Here is a 14,591-nt window from a genome sequence, read left to right as displayed (position 1 = left end):
CACCAAACTACACAAAACGTTTATTTTATACCAAATAATGAATTACAATTGTAGAAAATGATAAAATATCACATTACATACCAACGATGCTAGGAATGGCATAAGATGTGTGCAGACGTTTGTGGATGGGAAAAGGCCGTTCTGTCTGCAATGCGTCTCACTTCCTGACTAGAGTCACATGGGGGGCCAACTTCCTGTGTCTTAAAGGAACCACTACCGGTCTCAGAAAACAACTGAAATGACTTAGAAAAACACCATTGACTAAACTACCGTGACAGAACAATAGCAAGGGAATACAGTATTGTACAGTATTCACACGACACAGTATTCAAATTAAGAATATTGCACCGGGTAGTAATGTTAACACGATTATTATCAGTTAGACGTGCTAGTCACGTGAATATAAATCAAATAAATAAATATCAAAATAAGAATCAAATGAATAAATGTTATGATAACATCAGACAAAGTGAACTATTTTTCTTTGTTCTAGGGTTCAACAATGCCATATGTCATATGCACGTGTCTATGTGTGTTCTCTAATAACGTAAGAGAGCACGTGACCACTATCGAGCAAACACAACGGTATTAATTATATATTGTCACTGACTACAGGCTGAGTCATTGCACACACAAACAACAGGCGACAGACAGCCACTCAAGCCCTCTCCTCTCCTCTCCCTTTCATGTTTTGCAGTCTCAAGTAGTGTAACCGGTTATTTTCTTGCCCGGTGCGGGATTCGACACGGGGTGTACTGCGCCACAAGGCGACATCACTAACCGCTCGGCTAAAGGGTCAGACCTAATGGGTCTTATTAGTAGTTTACAGTAGGAACTATAACTTTTTTTTGTGGATTTTTCTCCCCAATTGTACCCGGCCAATTACTCCACTCCCCCGAGCTGTCCCTGTTGTTGCTCCACCCCCTCTGCCGATCCGGGGAGGGCTGCAGACTACCACGTGTCTCCTCCATGCATGTGGAGTCGCCAGCCGCTTCTTTTCACCGGACAGTGAGAAGTTTCGCCAGGGGGACGTAGCGCGTGGGAGGGTCACGCTATTCCCCGCCCCCACAATGCAACGGGAGAATGTATCGCTCACATGCACGCCCGCTGCTTTGTGCGGAATATACCACAATGCACTGCTCCGCCCTCCTCTCTGCTCTGCCCGTGAGAAGCAGCCGCGAAGTGAGGACGGTTCGGTAGCGCCCAAAATCTCCACGTATCACTCCCTATGTGGGTGTTTCGCATGGAGGGGAACCGTCCCGGACACAATTCACCTCTTCCGGCGAGCGGGCCTCCTGAGTCACCTGTCGGCGTTGCCACGACAACAGAGTGGTGATTCCGTAGTGACGTGGCAACAGCACCCGCTGGCTTGTCACCTAGGAAACAACATCGATGCCCTGTCGGGCAGGTTTTTGTTTGTTTTGGGGGGTTTTTTTGGAAATATATGTGTAAACTACTAATAAGACACGTTAGCCCCTAACTAACGAGTCTGACCCTTTAGTCGAGCGGTTAGTGACGTCGCCTTGTGGTGCAGTACACCCGTATCGAATCCCGCACGGGCAAGAAAATAACCGGTTACACTGTGGCAACGGTGGGATCCGGAAGTGTGCAGATCCTCGGAAGTCTCTTCGGAGGCGGGAATAACAGAGAGCGCGCTTCGGGGAGGTGACGACTGTAAACTACTAATAAGACACGTTAGCCCTAGCTAACGGGTCTGACCCTTTAGCCGGGCGGTTAGTGATGCGCCTTGTGGTGCAGTACACCCTGTATCGAATCCTGGCACCGGGCAAGAAAATAACCGGTTACATATGCTTTCTTTCACAGCAAAGCGCTCGGGAAGGATGTGGTTTTATGTTGTTAAAGGGGGGAAGGTGTGTCGGTCCGTGAAGAAGAGGGGATTTCCTCCGCGTTTCCCACCACGTAGACGATCTTATCTAAATGGACTCATGCAGTCCGGCCTTCTCGCTTTCTCCGTCCGCGTCTTTAATCTCGCCCTCACCGGAAACGGGGGGAGTTGTGAGCTCGCGTGGGTGTTTTACACCTGAACTGTGATTTGTCGCGCTTGCCCTCGTGTGTAGAAAATACATGGTGTTGTAGCTTTGCTGGAGAGGATATGGCTGTGCGCATGCGCGTGTTAGGCGCGACTGTCTACCTAACTGTCTGTCAGACCCAAAGAAGATGTCGCCCAAGCTTGAATGAACATGACATAATTAAAGCATTGGGGAGAGTGCTACTGGTGAATGGTACAATTCTTGAATTATATTTGCAAGCGTGTTAAAACGAGAGAAGAGAGAGAGAGGGAGAAGGAGGGGGAGGGAGACAGCTGACCCCCCCCCCCTTTTTCACGATAAAGGACATGCTGGTAGTAGACATGAACAGTACACAGCACAACATCCTCCTTTAAGAGATATGATTTGTCTCTTGATGCTGCACATCTGCACAAGAGCTCAGGTTATTTCAGAGTGGTGTGTGCATGTATGAGAGAGAGAGAGAGAGAGAGAGAGAGAGAGAGAGAGAGAGAGAGAGAGAGAGAGAGAGAGAGAGTGAGTGTTTGTTTTACAGCTCTGTCAGACCTCTGAAGCCCACGGTCTCCGAGCCTGTTAAAGCCATTTATCGACTTCAAGATGTTCAGATTTAATTGCAGTCTTGAAATCATTAGTAGCTTAGAGAGGAACCAGGATCTACCATTTAAAATAACCGACTCCCAGATGTTGGCTGTGGGTTTGTGGCGGTCCGCGCGCACGTGTGTGTGTGTGTGTGTGTGTGTGTTATTCGCAGATGAAAGCTTCTTGGTTACTTTCACTGTTGGATCAAACGCTCACAGAAATTAGCACGAACAGCTGCAAACACACACGCGAGCGGATGAATTAATGATCAGAATTCGTTCTGTTGAGCCGAGTTCTGCTGAGCCGAGTTCTGCTGAGACGAGTTCTGCTGAAGCCGAGTTCTGCTGAGACGAGTTCTGCTGAACCGAGTTCTGTTGAGCCGAGTTCTGCTGAGACGAGTTCTGTTGAGACGAGTTTTGTTTAGCCGAGTTCTGCTGAGACGAGTTCTGCTGAAGCCGAGTTCTGCTGAGCCGAGTTCTGTTGAGCCGAGTTCTTCTGAGACGAGTTCTGCTGAACCGAGTTCTGTTGAGACGAGTTTTGTTGAGCCGAGTTCTGCTGAGAGGAGTTCTGTTGAAGCCGAGTTCTGTTGAGACGAGTTTTGTTGAGCCGAGTTCTGCTGAGACGAGCTCTGCTGAGACGCGTTCTGTTGAGCCGCGTTCTATTGAGCCGAGTTCGGCTGAGACGAATTCTGTTGAAGCGAGTTCTGCTGAGACGAGTTCTGCTGAGACGCGTTCTATTGAGCCGAGTTCGCTGAGACGAATTCTGTTGAAGCCGAGTTTCTGCTGAGACGAGTTCTGCTGAGCCTTGTTCTGTTGAGACGAGTTCTGCTGAAGCCGAGTTCTGTTGAGCCGAGTTCTGTTGAGACGAGTTCTGTTGAGCTGAGTTCTGCTGAGACGCGTTCTGCTGAGACGAGTTCTATTGAGCCGAGTTCTGTTGAAGCCGAGTTCTGTTGAGCCGAGTTCTGCTGAGACGAGTTTCTGCTGAGACGAGTTTCAACACACACAATCTTGACTTTCTTTCTGTTTCTTTTCTGTCACAGAACGAAGTGATGAAAGGCGGTGTTGAAAGTGGGCCCTGATACGAACAACGGCCAGGAAGATGCTTTACATAACTAACACACCAAAATACCCCTGTGTGTGTGTGTGTGTGTGTGTGTGTGTGTGTGTGTGTGTGTGTGTGTGTGTGTGTGTGTGTGTGTGTGTGTGTGTGTGTGTGTGTTTATTGGTACAGCCAGCGTGAGTCAATCTGCCAAATGGAAGGAGGTGTTGTGTTGCCATATTATTTCATAATAGGAAGTGAAAGCATGAAAGTGGTTGTTAACATAACAACACGACATCAGCATACACGCTCCAATCGCTGTGAGTATCTGCAGATGGGGAGCAGTTTTCAATGAAGGGGGGAGGGGGGGGTGACGCTTGCACACTAACGCTAAGCCACAAACACGTATTTTCTATGGTCCTAGACCCTTACATGCATATTTTAAAATGGAAAAGGGTATTTTTCATAAATTCACCAGGTGTGTCTTCTTCCCTTTTTTGGGGGGGGGGGAGATTTCACCCCATTTTCTCCCCAGTTGTACACAGCCAATTACCCCACTCCTCCGAGCCGTCCCGGTCGCTGCTCCACCCCCCTCTGCCGATCCGGGGAGGCCCGCAGACTACCACACGCCTCCTCCCATACATGTGGAGTCGCCAGCCGCTTCCTTTCCCCTGACAGTGAGGAGTTTCCATAGCGCGTGGGAGGATCACACGACTCCCCCTTCCCCCGTTAACACGCGCCCCGGCCGACCAGAGGAGGCGCTAGTGCAGCGACCAGGACACATACCCACATCCGGCTTCCCACCCCGCAGACACGGCCAACTGTGTCTGTAGGGACGCCCGACCAAGCCGGAGGTAACACGGGGATTCGAACCGGCGATCCCCGTGTTGGTAGACAACAGAATAGACCGCTACACCACCCAGACGCCCCTTTCTTTTCCTTATTGTTATGTGACCTAATTTGCTTCTTATGGGGGGGGGGGATTAAGACCCAATTTCTGTACAAGTTAAGGTTTCTTCTCTCTTCTAATTTAATACAATATTTTTGAACACAGGTGATGTGGATTCTGATATATGGGATGAATCTGATATATGAGATGATTCTGATATATGAGATGATTCTGATATATGAGATGATTCTAATATATGAGATGATTCTGATATATGAGATGAATCTGATATATGAGATGATCTAATATATGAGATGATTCTGATATATGAGATGATTCTGATATATGAGATGATTCTGATATAAGAGATGAATCTGATATATGAGAGGATTCTGATATATGGGATGATTCTGGTATATGGGATGATGAATCTGATATAATGTATATAAACAAGGTGTATGCCTGATAGTATGGCTTTTGCATTACTACTTTTTCTATGTACTCTATTGTATTGTTAATTTTTTTTGGATGTTTATCACCCTGGGCGGCGGCACAGTGGCGCAGTGGTTAGCACGGTCGCCTCACAGCAAGAAGGTCCTGGGTTCAAGCCTGGGGTAGTACAACCTTGAGAGTCGTCCAGGTCGTCCTCTGTGTGGGGTTTGCATGTTCTCCCCGTGTCTGCGTGGGTGTCCTCCGGGGGCTCCGGTTTCCTCCACAATCCAAAGACATGCAGGTCAGGTGAATCGGCCTTACTAAATTGTCCCTTGGTGATGTGTGGTGTGTGTGTGTGTGTGTGTGTGTGTGTGTGTGTGTGCGTGCGTGCCCTGTGTGATGGCCTGGCAGCCTGTCCAGGGTGTCTCCCCGCCTGCCGCCCAATGGCTGCTAGGATAGGGCTCCAGCGACCCTGAGAGCAGGATAAGCGGTTCGGATAATGGATGGATGGATAGATCCTCCTGGCAGTTTGGATGGTTAACCACACTTGCTATCACAGAACTTGTCAGCTTATCGGTGTGCAGGATGTATAAATATGGGCGTGTTTCAATTTTTCAAACTTTCTGACCTGACGAAGATCCAAGTGGGATTGAAACGTTGTCATTATTAGACTTCTCTGGTTTACAGCAAGTGTGCAGGCGTTACCCAGATAGCATCCGGATGTGGGCCATTTCAGGCAGTGATGCGGCACTGATGGCCTTCTTCTGGCCCTGACAAAATGGATGTGAGCCTGAAGTGGCCCACATGTATAATAGCAAATATGGCCCAAATATGCCAAATCAAATGTGGGCCCTTTTTTGGCAAAGATGCAGTGCTCTGGGCAACATGTAATCTGGGTGTGACCCTGAAGTGGCCCGTGTGGTAAATGGTGAATATGGCCCAAATATCACAAAACAAATATGGGCCACATCTGGCAAATATGTGGCACATGCGGCATTGCTGTGGCTTGGTTCTGGCCCAGATCTGGCAACCAGGAGTGGACCACCCAAGTGCCATCATTCCACACGGTATGTGGGCTGGATGAAAGTGTTGGGTGTGGGCCGGGTCCGGGCCACAGCAATTTTGCTATCTGGGTAGCTCCCTTTTTTTCATTGATGTTGTTCTGATAGCCTTGCACCCAAGTCATGTGTGTATAATTACTCTCCTTCAAGCAGTTTTCAATTCTCAGCGGGAAGGCTAAGTGTTTCGGCATCGGTGGTTCGAGATGGATTAAAATTCAGTCTTTGGTTTGCCAGATTGCACGCTATAAGAGATGCAAGGGGTCACGATTACCGTGTCGTGACTGTGCACATCGTGGCGTTACTATTTAAGAAGGATCCATGAGGCGCTCTTGTTTTGTCTGCTCCTACTCTGGAGTCTGGTCCAAGCTTAAGTCTTTTCTGATCCCAAACTTGTCACTCCACTCGATCTAAATCTTGTAGGACCTTTTCTATTTAGTGTCAGGCAAAACAGACTGACAGTGTTGCTCTATAATCCACTCCCCTCTGGTCATTAAGGTTCAAATAGAGTTCTGCAGGCCGGCAATAATGTTAAATCCTATTTGACCTTTCTGCTGACGAGACGGTGTGTTTGTCACTGGAGTGTGTGGGTCAAGTGTTACACTTATTCAGAGGGTTTGTGTATTCGTCAGTGAGTGTGTGTGTGCGTGCGTGCGTACTTTTGAGTAATCTGTGCGGTGAGTGGTCTTTGTCACCGACTTCCTCTTGTTCTACAAGGACGAGAGAAAAAACGGTCATTAAAAGACAGTTAAGTCAGCGAGTGTGGTTTTGATCTTTCTCAGTGAAGATCATCAGCTCTGTTTCTAATGGCTGAACTTTGCTGCTGAGTGCACGTGGTTTAGCAGATTAAATTGTGTTTTTTTGCCCCAGGTGCATTAATGCCCCTTTTCCTCTACATGGTACCGGCTCAACTCGACTCGACTCGCTTCTGTGTCGTTTCCCATCACCGACAGACCGCGGCGTGGATTTTCTGCTCTCCGATTTTTTTATTTTTAAAATTTCAAAATGTACGTTTAAGATAAGACCGCTTCGGTATGTAAAAATGCCGGGCGATATCCCAGGCGCGCATTGATGACGCAGTGACGCAAAACGACGCAGTGACGCGTTTCTTTGACCAATCAGAGGTCTGCATTGATTTTTGCGCTAGCTCCATTTTTTTTAACCTCGGCGAAGGCGGTACCAGGAAAGTGGTAACAGTTACCAAAATGCCGGTACTTTCCAGAAATGGAAAACGAAAAAAAGGGCGAGTCGAGTCGAGTCGAGTTGAGCCGGTAACATGTAGTGGAAAAAGGGTTAGCCATCATTGACATTATTGTAAAAATCCCACTACTTTACCCAGCTTTACTATACTAGTGCTTAGTCCATTCGCCGTCTCAAACTCTACGAATCTCCTGCATTGAAGTGCTAACCAACTATATGAATGGAGGTTAGATATAGAAAATAGAGTTTACATGGTAGTGTGTAATACAGTAATGCTGTTCCCCCCCCCCCTCTTTTCTTAGGCGAGCCAGAGTTCAAGTACATTGGGAACATGCATGGCAATGAGGCGGTTGGCAGAGAGCTGATCATCTACCTGGCCCAGTACCTTTGTAACCAGTACCAGAAGGGGAATGAAACCATCATCAACCTCGTCCACAGCACACGCATCCACCTCATGCCCTCCATGAACCCTGATGGCTTTGAGAAGGCTGCCTCACAGGTAGGCCCAAAACACGGCATGCCCCACACACATACATACCTTGTGACAACCCCCCCCCCACGTCTCTCTCTCTCTCTCTCTCTCTCTCTCTCTCTCTCTCTCTCTCTCTCTCTCTCTCTCTCTCTCTCTCTCTCTCTCTCTCTCTCTCTCTCTCTCTCTCTCTCTCTCTCTCTCTCTCTCTCTCTCTCTCTCTCTCTCTCTCTCTCTCTCTCTCTCTCTCTCTCTCTCTCTCTCTCTCTCTCTCTCTCTCTCTCTCTCTCTTCTCTCTCTCACTCAGTGGCGCTTCCAGAAATGTTTCATAGGGGTGGCCCAATGGCGCCGCTGAAAATCTTGGGGTGGCACATCAAAACCAAAAGCCATGACTGAATTTCAGGAATTCTATTATGCTGTTGCAGTGTACTGTATAGGCTAGTTGAAAACTGTCAATGTGAGAGTTAAGGTATTGCATACTGAAATACTTCGGTTTCTTCTTTTTTTTTACAGTTAATGTTACTAAATATCATGTGCATAGACTAATACTGGTACAGTTAACATTTTGAGTTCCACAACAATTCTGTTTTAATGTGTTATGTATCTGTATATATTGTAACGTGTTAGATGATTCATTGTTATAATGTATATGTCCAAAAATGAAAAATGAAAATATCAGATAGAAGCATATTATGCATTATCAGGAGCATATTCTGCATGTGCGACTCGGGCCAGCAGGGGGGGCAGGGATAGTATCAGGGTGGCCGTGGCCACCCCTGGCCACCCCTTCGGGGCACCGCTACCACACACACACACACACACACACACACACACACACCGAAATTTAGACTTGCTTTTAATGCACTTAGCTGATGCGCTCATTCAGAGTGTCTTATAATAAGTGAGTAAATAGGGTTCAGGAGTCTCTTTTAACGATCTGTGCATAAGACATATTGTGGTTGTTGATGATGTTGTGGAAGAAAGGTCTCTCTAAACACTTGGCCCTTCACTCATCCAATCTTACAAAGCGTAGTACAGCCAAATCACTCAAGGCTGTACACAAACACTTAGTGAGCACTCTCCGTGAAAGAGTAACTAAACCCTAGAACATTTTAGTAAGTTTGTTGACATCTGCAGGTTAAAAACCATCTCAACATGCCATGTTGGTCTTGGTCTTGGTAATCTGTGATGTAAACATAGCAGGATAAACACAGCCACAGCTATGCCAACAAACCACCATTGACAGTAGTATTGATAATTGTCAATATGCTGGCTCTGTCTGTCTGTCTGTCGGTCAATGCTGATGCGTGTGCTGGTATACATAGCTAACTCAAACTACCCATTATTTATTTTATTCGATTTGGCTGTGTTTATCCTGCTATGCTGGCATCACAGAGTACCGAGACCAGCCTTGCATGCTTTTGAATTTTAAATGGTTTTTTTTCTCCCCAATTGTACTTGGCCAATTACCCCACTCTTCCGAGCCGTCCCGGTTGCTGCTCCACCCCCTCTGCCGATCTGGGGAGGGCTGCAGACTACCACATGCCTCCTCCGATACATGTGGAGTCGCCAGTGCTTCTTTTCACCTGACAGTGAGAGTTTTCACCAGGGGGACGTAGCACGTGGGAGGATCCCGCTGGTCTCCCTGCCTCCCCCTCCCACGAACAGGCGCCCCGACCGACCAGAGGAAGCACTAGTGCGGCGACCAGGACACATACCCACATCCGGCTTCCCACTCGCAGACACGGCCAATTGTGTCTGTAGGGACGCCTGATCAAGCCGGAGGTAACACTGGGATTTGAACCGGCGATCCCCATGTTGGTAGGCAACGGAATAGACCACTACGCCACCCGGACGCCCATTTTTAGATAGTTTTTAACATGGATGTGGATGTCAGCAAACACACTAAAATGATCTGGGGTTTAGTTTCTCAAAGCATTACACAGCAACTGATATCTGACAACAAACATGATGCTAATACAGGCTCACATTACAGATTCAGTCAGTTCTTGGACCACTTCATCACGCTTTCCTTCTCTTCCCTGTTTCCATTTACTTAACTACCGTCTCCTCTCTCCTGCTTAGCCTGGAGAGATCAAGGACTGGTTTGTGGGTCGCAGCAACGCCCAGGGGGTGGATCTGAACCGCAACTTCCCCGACCTGGACCGCATCATCTACATCAATGAGAGAGAAGGTGGAGCCAACAACCACCTGCTGCAGAACATGAAGAAGGCTGTGGATGAGAACACTAAGGTTACATTCAGGGCGCACACGTTCACATGAGCTCATACACAAATGCAGATAACGTGATCCATTTGTGGGACTGTACATGTTTAAAGGGAAGGAATCATGATTTCCAACCTGATCTGTATGTATATATGCTGTAGGGATAACACTCCATCGCAGCTATGATACTGAGCAGTGTTCTGTGTGTGTCTGAAACGGCACCGGTTGTGCCGCCGGTGCCATCACTGGTCAACAATCCATGAATGTGAAAATATTCTCCCTGGTTTGTTGATAGGCTGCATTGTATATGAAAATGCAAATGACGCTTTAATGTGGCATTGTTATTTGCTACATTATATTCAGATTTTATAAGAAAATGCAGAGAAAATTCAGGTGTTTCAGGCACAGAAGGAAGTATAATGGCTACTAATGGAGTGCTTAGGAACCTGGAAACTTAAAATGGGCATTCATCAATATTTTTGACTTTTAACAGACTAAATGATTAATCAATTAATCAAAGATAATTGCTAGATTAACTGATTATGGAGATAATCATTAGTTGCAGCTCGAGTATGAGTATGGTTGTTGGTTAATCCAAGCATGGCCTACCTCTCCAGCTGGCCCCAGAGACCAAGGCAGTGATCCACTGGATCATGGACATCCCGTTTGTCCTGTCAGCTAACCTGCATGGAGGAGATGTGGTGGCAAACTATCCATATGATGAGACTCGCAGCGGTACACACACGCACACACATGCACACACACCATATCACCCTAAACTTGTGGAGACCCCTCACTGACTACATTCATTCCTTAGCCCTTAACCCTGACCTTAACCATCATAACTACATGCCTAACCTTAACCCTTACCCTAACCTTACCCTAAACCTAATTCTAACCTTAACCCTAAACCCAAATCCCAACCCAAAAATGGACCCTGGATGAAGTGAGGAACAATGTCCTCACTCTTATGGTTAAAAACTCAAACCGGTCCTCACAAATATCACTGAACAACACACACATATTCACAAAAATTCACAAATACACACACAGGAACACACAGAAAATTTAATTTGTTCTTGCTCTTAGTGTCATAATTTGCCAAAATGTGGCCTTCATCTACATCATGATAAATTTGCTTTGCTTTGTTTAGATGTAATGAGATATATATTATTAATGAAAACCAATTTACCAGAATTTCTACATATTAAAAATGAAATATGACGCATATAATTTGGTTAAGTGTACAGCACAAATGCCTTCTCAAACGTGTATTGTTGCAAGCACATAAACACAAAGACAGTTTCTGTTGTCTGGGCAACGTTTTCCCACTCCATTTCCTCCCTCTCACTCTCCCTTTCCTCCTCTAAGATTCCACCCACGAGTACAGCGCCAGTCCAGATGATGTGATCTTCAAGTCGGTGGCTCGGGCCTACTCGATGTACAACCCGATCATGTCCGACCCCCACCGCCCTCCCTGCCGCAAGAACGACGATGACTCCAGCTTCACCGATGGCATCACGAATGGAGGCGCCTGGTACAGCGTGCCGGGGGGTAAGAGTCCACCCGTCTATTCTACTGTTTTATCCCTGGAGATTCAAAACTGTCACAGCCAAATGGATTATATCCCACTAGTGTCTTACTTTGTTTTCCACAAACTTATCCTTCCCATTTTTTACTAGCCAATCTAACAGATTTTGGATTTTTTTTTTTTTTTTTTTTTTTACATTTGCAGGTATGCAAGATTTCAACTACCTGAGCAGCAACTGCTTTGAAATCACTCTGGAGCTCAGCTGTGATAAGTTCCCTAATGAGGATACCCTGAAGACTTACTGGGAGCAGAACCGCAACTCACTGGTTAACTATATTCAACAGGTTGGTAGCCCATTTGACCATCGGACAAAGAGTTTTTTCCGTGTAAAATACAAATTAGCACATAATTAAAGAACAGTTGGTTAGGATGCTTGAAAGGCAATGAATATGTTAGATGCACCCATGCAGAGAGTGCGTGCGTGCATGTGTGTGTGTGTGTGTGTGTGTGTGTGTGTGTGTGTGTGTGTGTGTGTGTTGTATACCAGGTTTCTCTATCCAAATGGGGGCCAAATGTCCGCATTAGCTTTAATGGGGACCAAATGTCCCCATTAGGACAGAAAAATCTGGTATATACACACATATCTATTCTAATGGGGAACAAATGTCCCCATTAGGATGGAAAAACCTCAAACCACCTACCTGTGGGGACATTTTATGGGTATCGATGAGGAAAATTGTCCATTTTAGGGATAGGACTTGGTTTTAGGGTTTTAGGTTAGAATTAGGATTAGGTTAAGCATGCCCATTTGCAAGCTTACATGAGTGCTTGGGTTTATATACACACGCTAATGTGCTTGTGTTTAACCATGTTTGTGTCCACAGGTTCACCGCGGGGTAAAGGGCTTTGTGCGTGACTTGCAGGGCAACCCTATTTCCAATGCAACAATCTCTGTGGAGGGCATTGAACATGACATCACCACAGGTACCACCATTCAACACAGCTTTACACGCATCAACCACTCCACAATATATATATATACACTCCATGGACGTGAAGTGGTTAAAAATCAAGAACCCCGAAGTGGAGCTGCTATTGACGCAACACAAAGACGTTTGCGTGGCGACATCTGGTGTTGTTGTTAGGTACTGCAGCAGTTCCTTGCACTGTTGTCATCATGTGGATCAAGTGTGTGAAAAATTGTACATCCTAACCACTCACCGTCAACTGGTAGCACCGAGTGCGAGTTGGTTGCTCTGAATTTGGGTCATTAATTTACTAAAGAAGATATTTTATGATTTATAGCTAAAGACGGAGACTATTGGCGTCTGCTGGCACCAGGAAACTACAAGGTAGCAGCCTCCGCCCCTGGCTACCTTACTGTCATAAAAAAGGTGGCTATCCCCTACAGCCCCGCAATCAGGGTAAGTCTTATTGACAACTCTCTTGTGTTACCAAAGCCAATGGGACACGTGTAATCCATTTGTAGACAAACTCTCTCTCTCTCTCTCTCTCTCTCTCTGTTTGCACCTCTAAGATGGACTTTGAGCTGGAGTCTCTGATGGAGAGGAAGGAGGAGGAGAAGGAGGAGCTCATGGACTGGTGGAAGATGATGTCTGAGACACTGAACTTCTAAGGCTTATGACCGGGTGATAGGACCTTCCACATATTGGTGTAACATTACGTGTGCCCATCCACTGTAAAGAATATATTGTCTCTTATTTGTTCCGTCCTCTTTTGATTATTATTTAATGGGTTACAATTGTTTATTAATTGTTTATTATTGTAATGGTTTGATACTCTGCAGACAGATTCACGTGAGCATGCACGCACACACACATGCACATACACACACACACGCAGACATACACACACGCAGACATACACTCGCGCAAACTGATAAACACAGGAGAAACTTCTAGATAACTTGATGGCTGTGAAATCATTGTTGCTTACTGTACTTTTGTGTTCTCTATTGTACGTGTGATCAGTATCCACAGCACCCGACTATATATAGCCAATGAGTGATTGAATAATTATGTATGTAAAAGAGGTGTTTACATCATATCACATGACACTGTGGATAATTAGGCATTTTCCTGTTTTTAAATGTGTCTCTCTCTGGGCTTTAGCAAACACACAAACACACACACACACACGCACATGCACACAACCGTCACTCACCACACTCTCAAAACACAACCCATTCACTTCTCAACAGCCTCAATATAAACTTACAATTACTCTTTCTATCGCTCCCTCTCTTGCTCTCCCTCTTCATTTCTTTCTCTACAATGTATAATAACACACCACTATGATCCTAGACTATCAGGGACACAAGAAACAATGTAAAATGTCTTTTACCATTCAAACAAGCAAGTTCGTCTCCACATATATATCTTACCAATGTCGTTTTTAAACTGAATGTGATACAGCTTGAATTTCAGCACAAGATGAATGATTTTGAATGATTAGAAATACATAATATATTTACGAACCTAAATAGGAACAGCAAGAGATGTGGTTTTTGTAACATAGACCACAACGAGGCCATATCTACCACAGATCCTCCCGTCACCATATCTGACCTCTGGCCAAACATCCTTTCCTCTGTATGCATACCACATGGGGAACACTGCAGTATGCAGGGGACAGCTGAAGTGTTAAAACCCATATATAAATCCATAAATATAAGCTACAGAGATTGTGGAACTGAGTGGACATAGAGACTCTGATCGACTGGACACAAGCAGAAGGCGTCGCCTGACACTATAGAGAAGGATTTGATGAATGTATAGAAAAGAATGAAGTGATGAATAATCAATAAAACTACATCCCCCCTTTACATTGTCACACGGTGCAACGTTGTCTCTTTTGTTTCACTCCGTTTTGTGGGGAGTCGCTGGGGTCGCATCGCAAACCAATATTAAAACAAGGCTAAAGACAGAGGGAGTGTTTCTGGGTGTATCCTACTGACGGAGAAGGGTCTGTCTGCGCACTGCAAGACAGGGATGGGACGTGTAGCAGGACTCCCATCACTTGGGGGCGGGGGGTGTCTTGAACTGGCAAGTGGGTGTTTTCTTTACTGGGTTGGGGTGTTTCTTTAACTGGCAAGTAGGAGTTTGTTGTACTGGTGGACGTT

The 14,591-nt window shown here is 46.0% G+C and overlaps 1 protein-coding gene across 1 annotated transcript in view; it reads left to right on the top strand.

Annotated features, from left to right (window-relative positions):
* Nucleotides 1–14,291, top strand: part of cpe (carboxypeptidase E) — a 16,304-nt gene extending 2,013 nt beyond the window's left edge. Inside the window, exons 2-9 of the mRNA XM_056280265.1 lie at nt 7,526–7,722; nt 9,778–9,945; nt 10,536–10,653; nt 11,290–11,472; nt 11,654–11,793; nt 12,334–12,433; nt 12,755–12,873; nt 12,987–14,291. Coding sequence (XP_056136240.1) covers nt 7,526–7,722; nt 9,778–9,945; nt 10,536–10,653; nt 11,290–11,472; nt 11,654–11,793; nt 12,334–12,433; nt 12,755–12,873; nt 12,987–13,085 — 1,124 coding nt within the window. The 3' untranslated portion in view covers nt 13,086–14,291. The remainder of the gene's footprint in view (nt 1–7,525; nt 7,723–9,777; nt 9,946–10,535; nt 10,654–11,289; nt 11,473–11,653; nt 11,794–12,333; nt 12,434–12,754; nt 12,874–12,986) is intronic.
* Nucleotides 14,292–14,591: the final 300 nt, after the last annotated feature.

This window comes from Lampris incognitus, chromosome 5 (genome assembly GCF_029633865.1).
Source record: "Lampris incognitus isolate fLamInc1 chromosome 5, fLamInc1.hap2, whole genome shotgun sequence".
Classification (NCBI taxonomy): Eukaryota; Metazoa; Chordata; class Actinopteri; order Lampriformes; family Lampridae; genus Lampris; species Lampris incognitus.
This window is presented reverse-complemented; position numbering and strand designations above follow the sequence as displayed.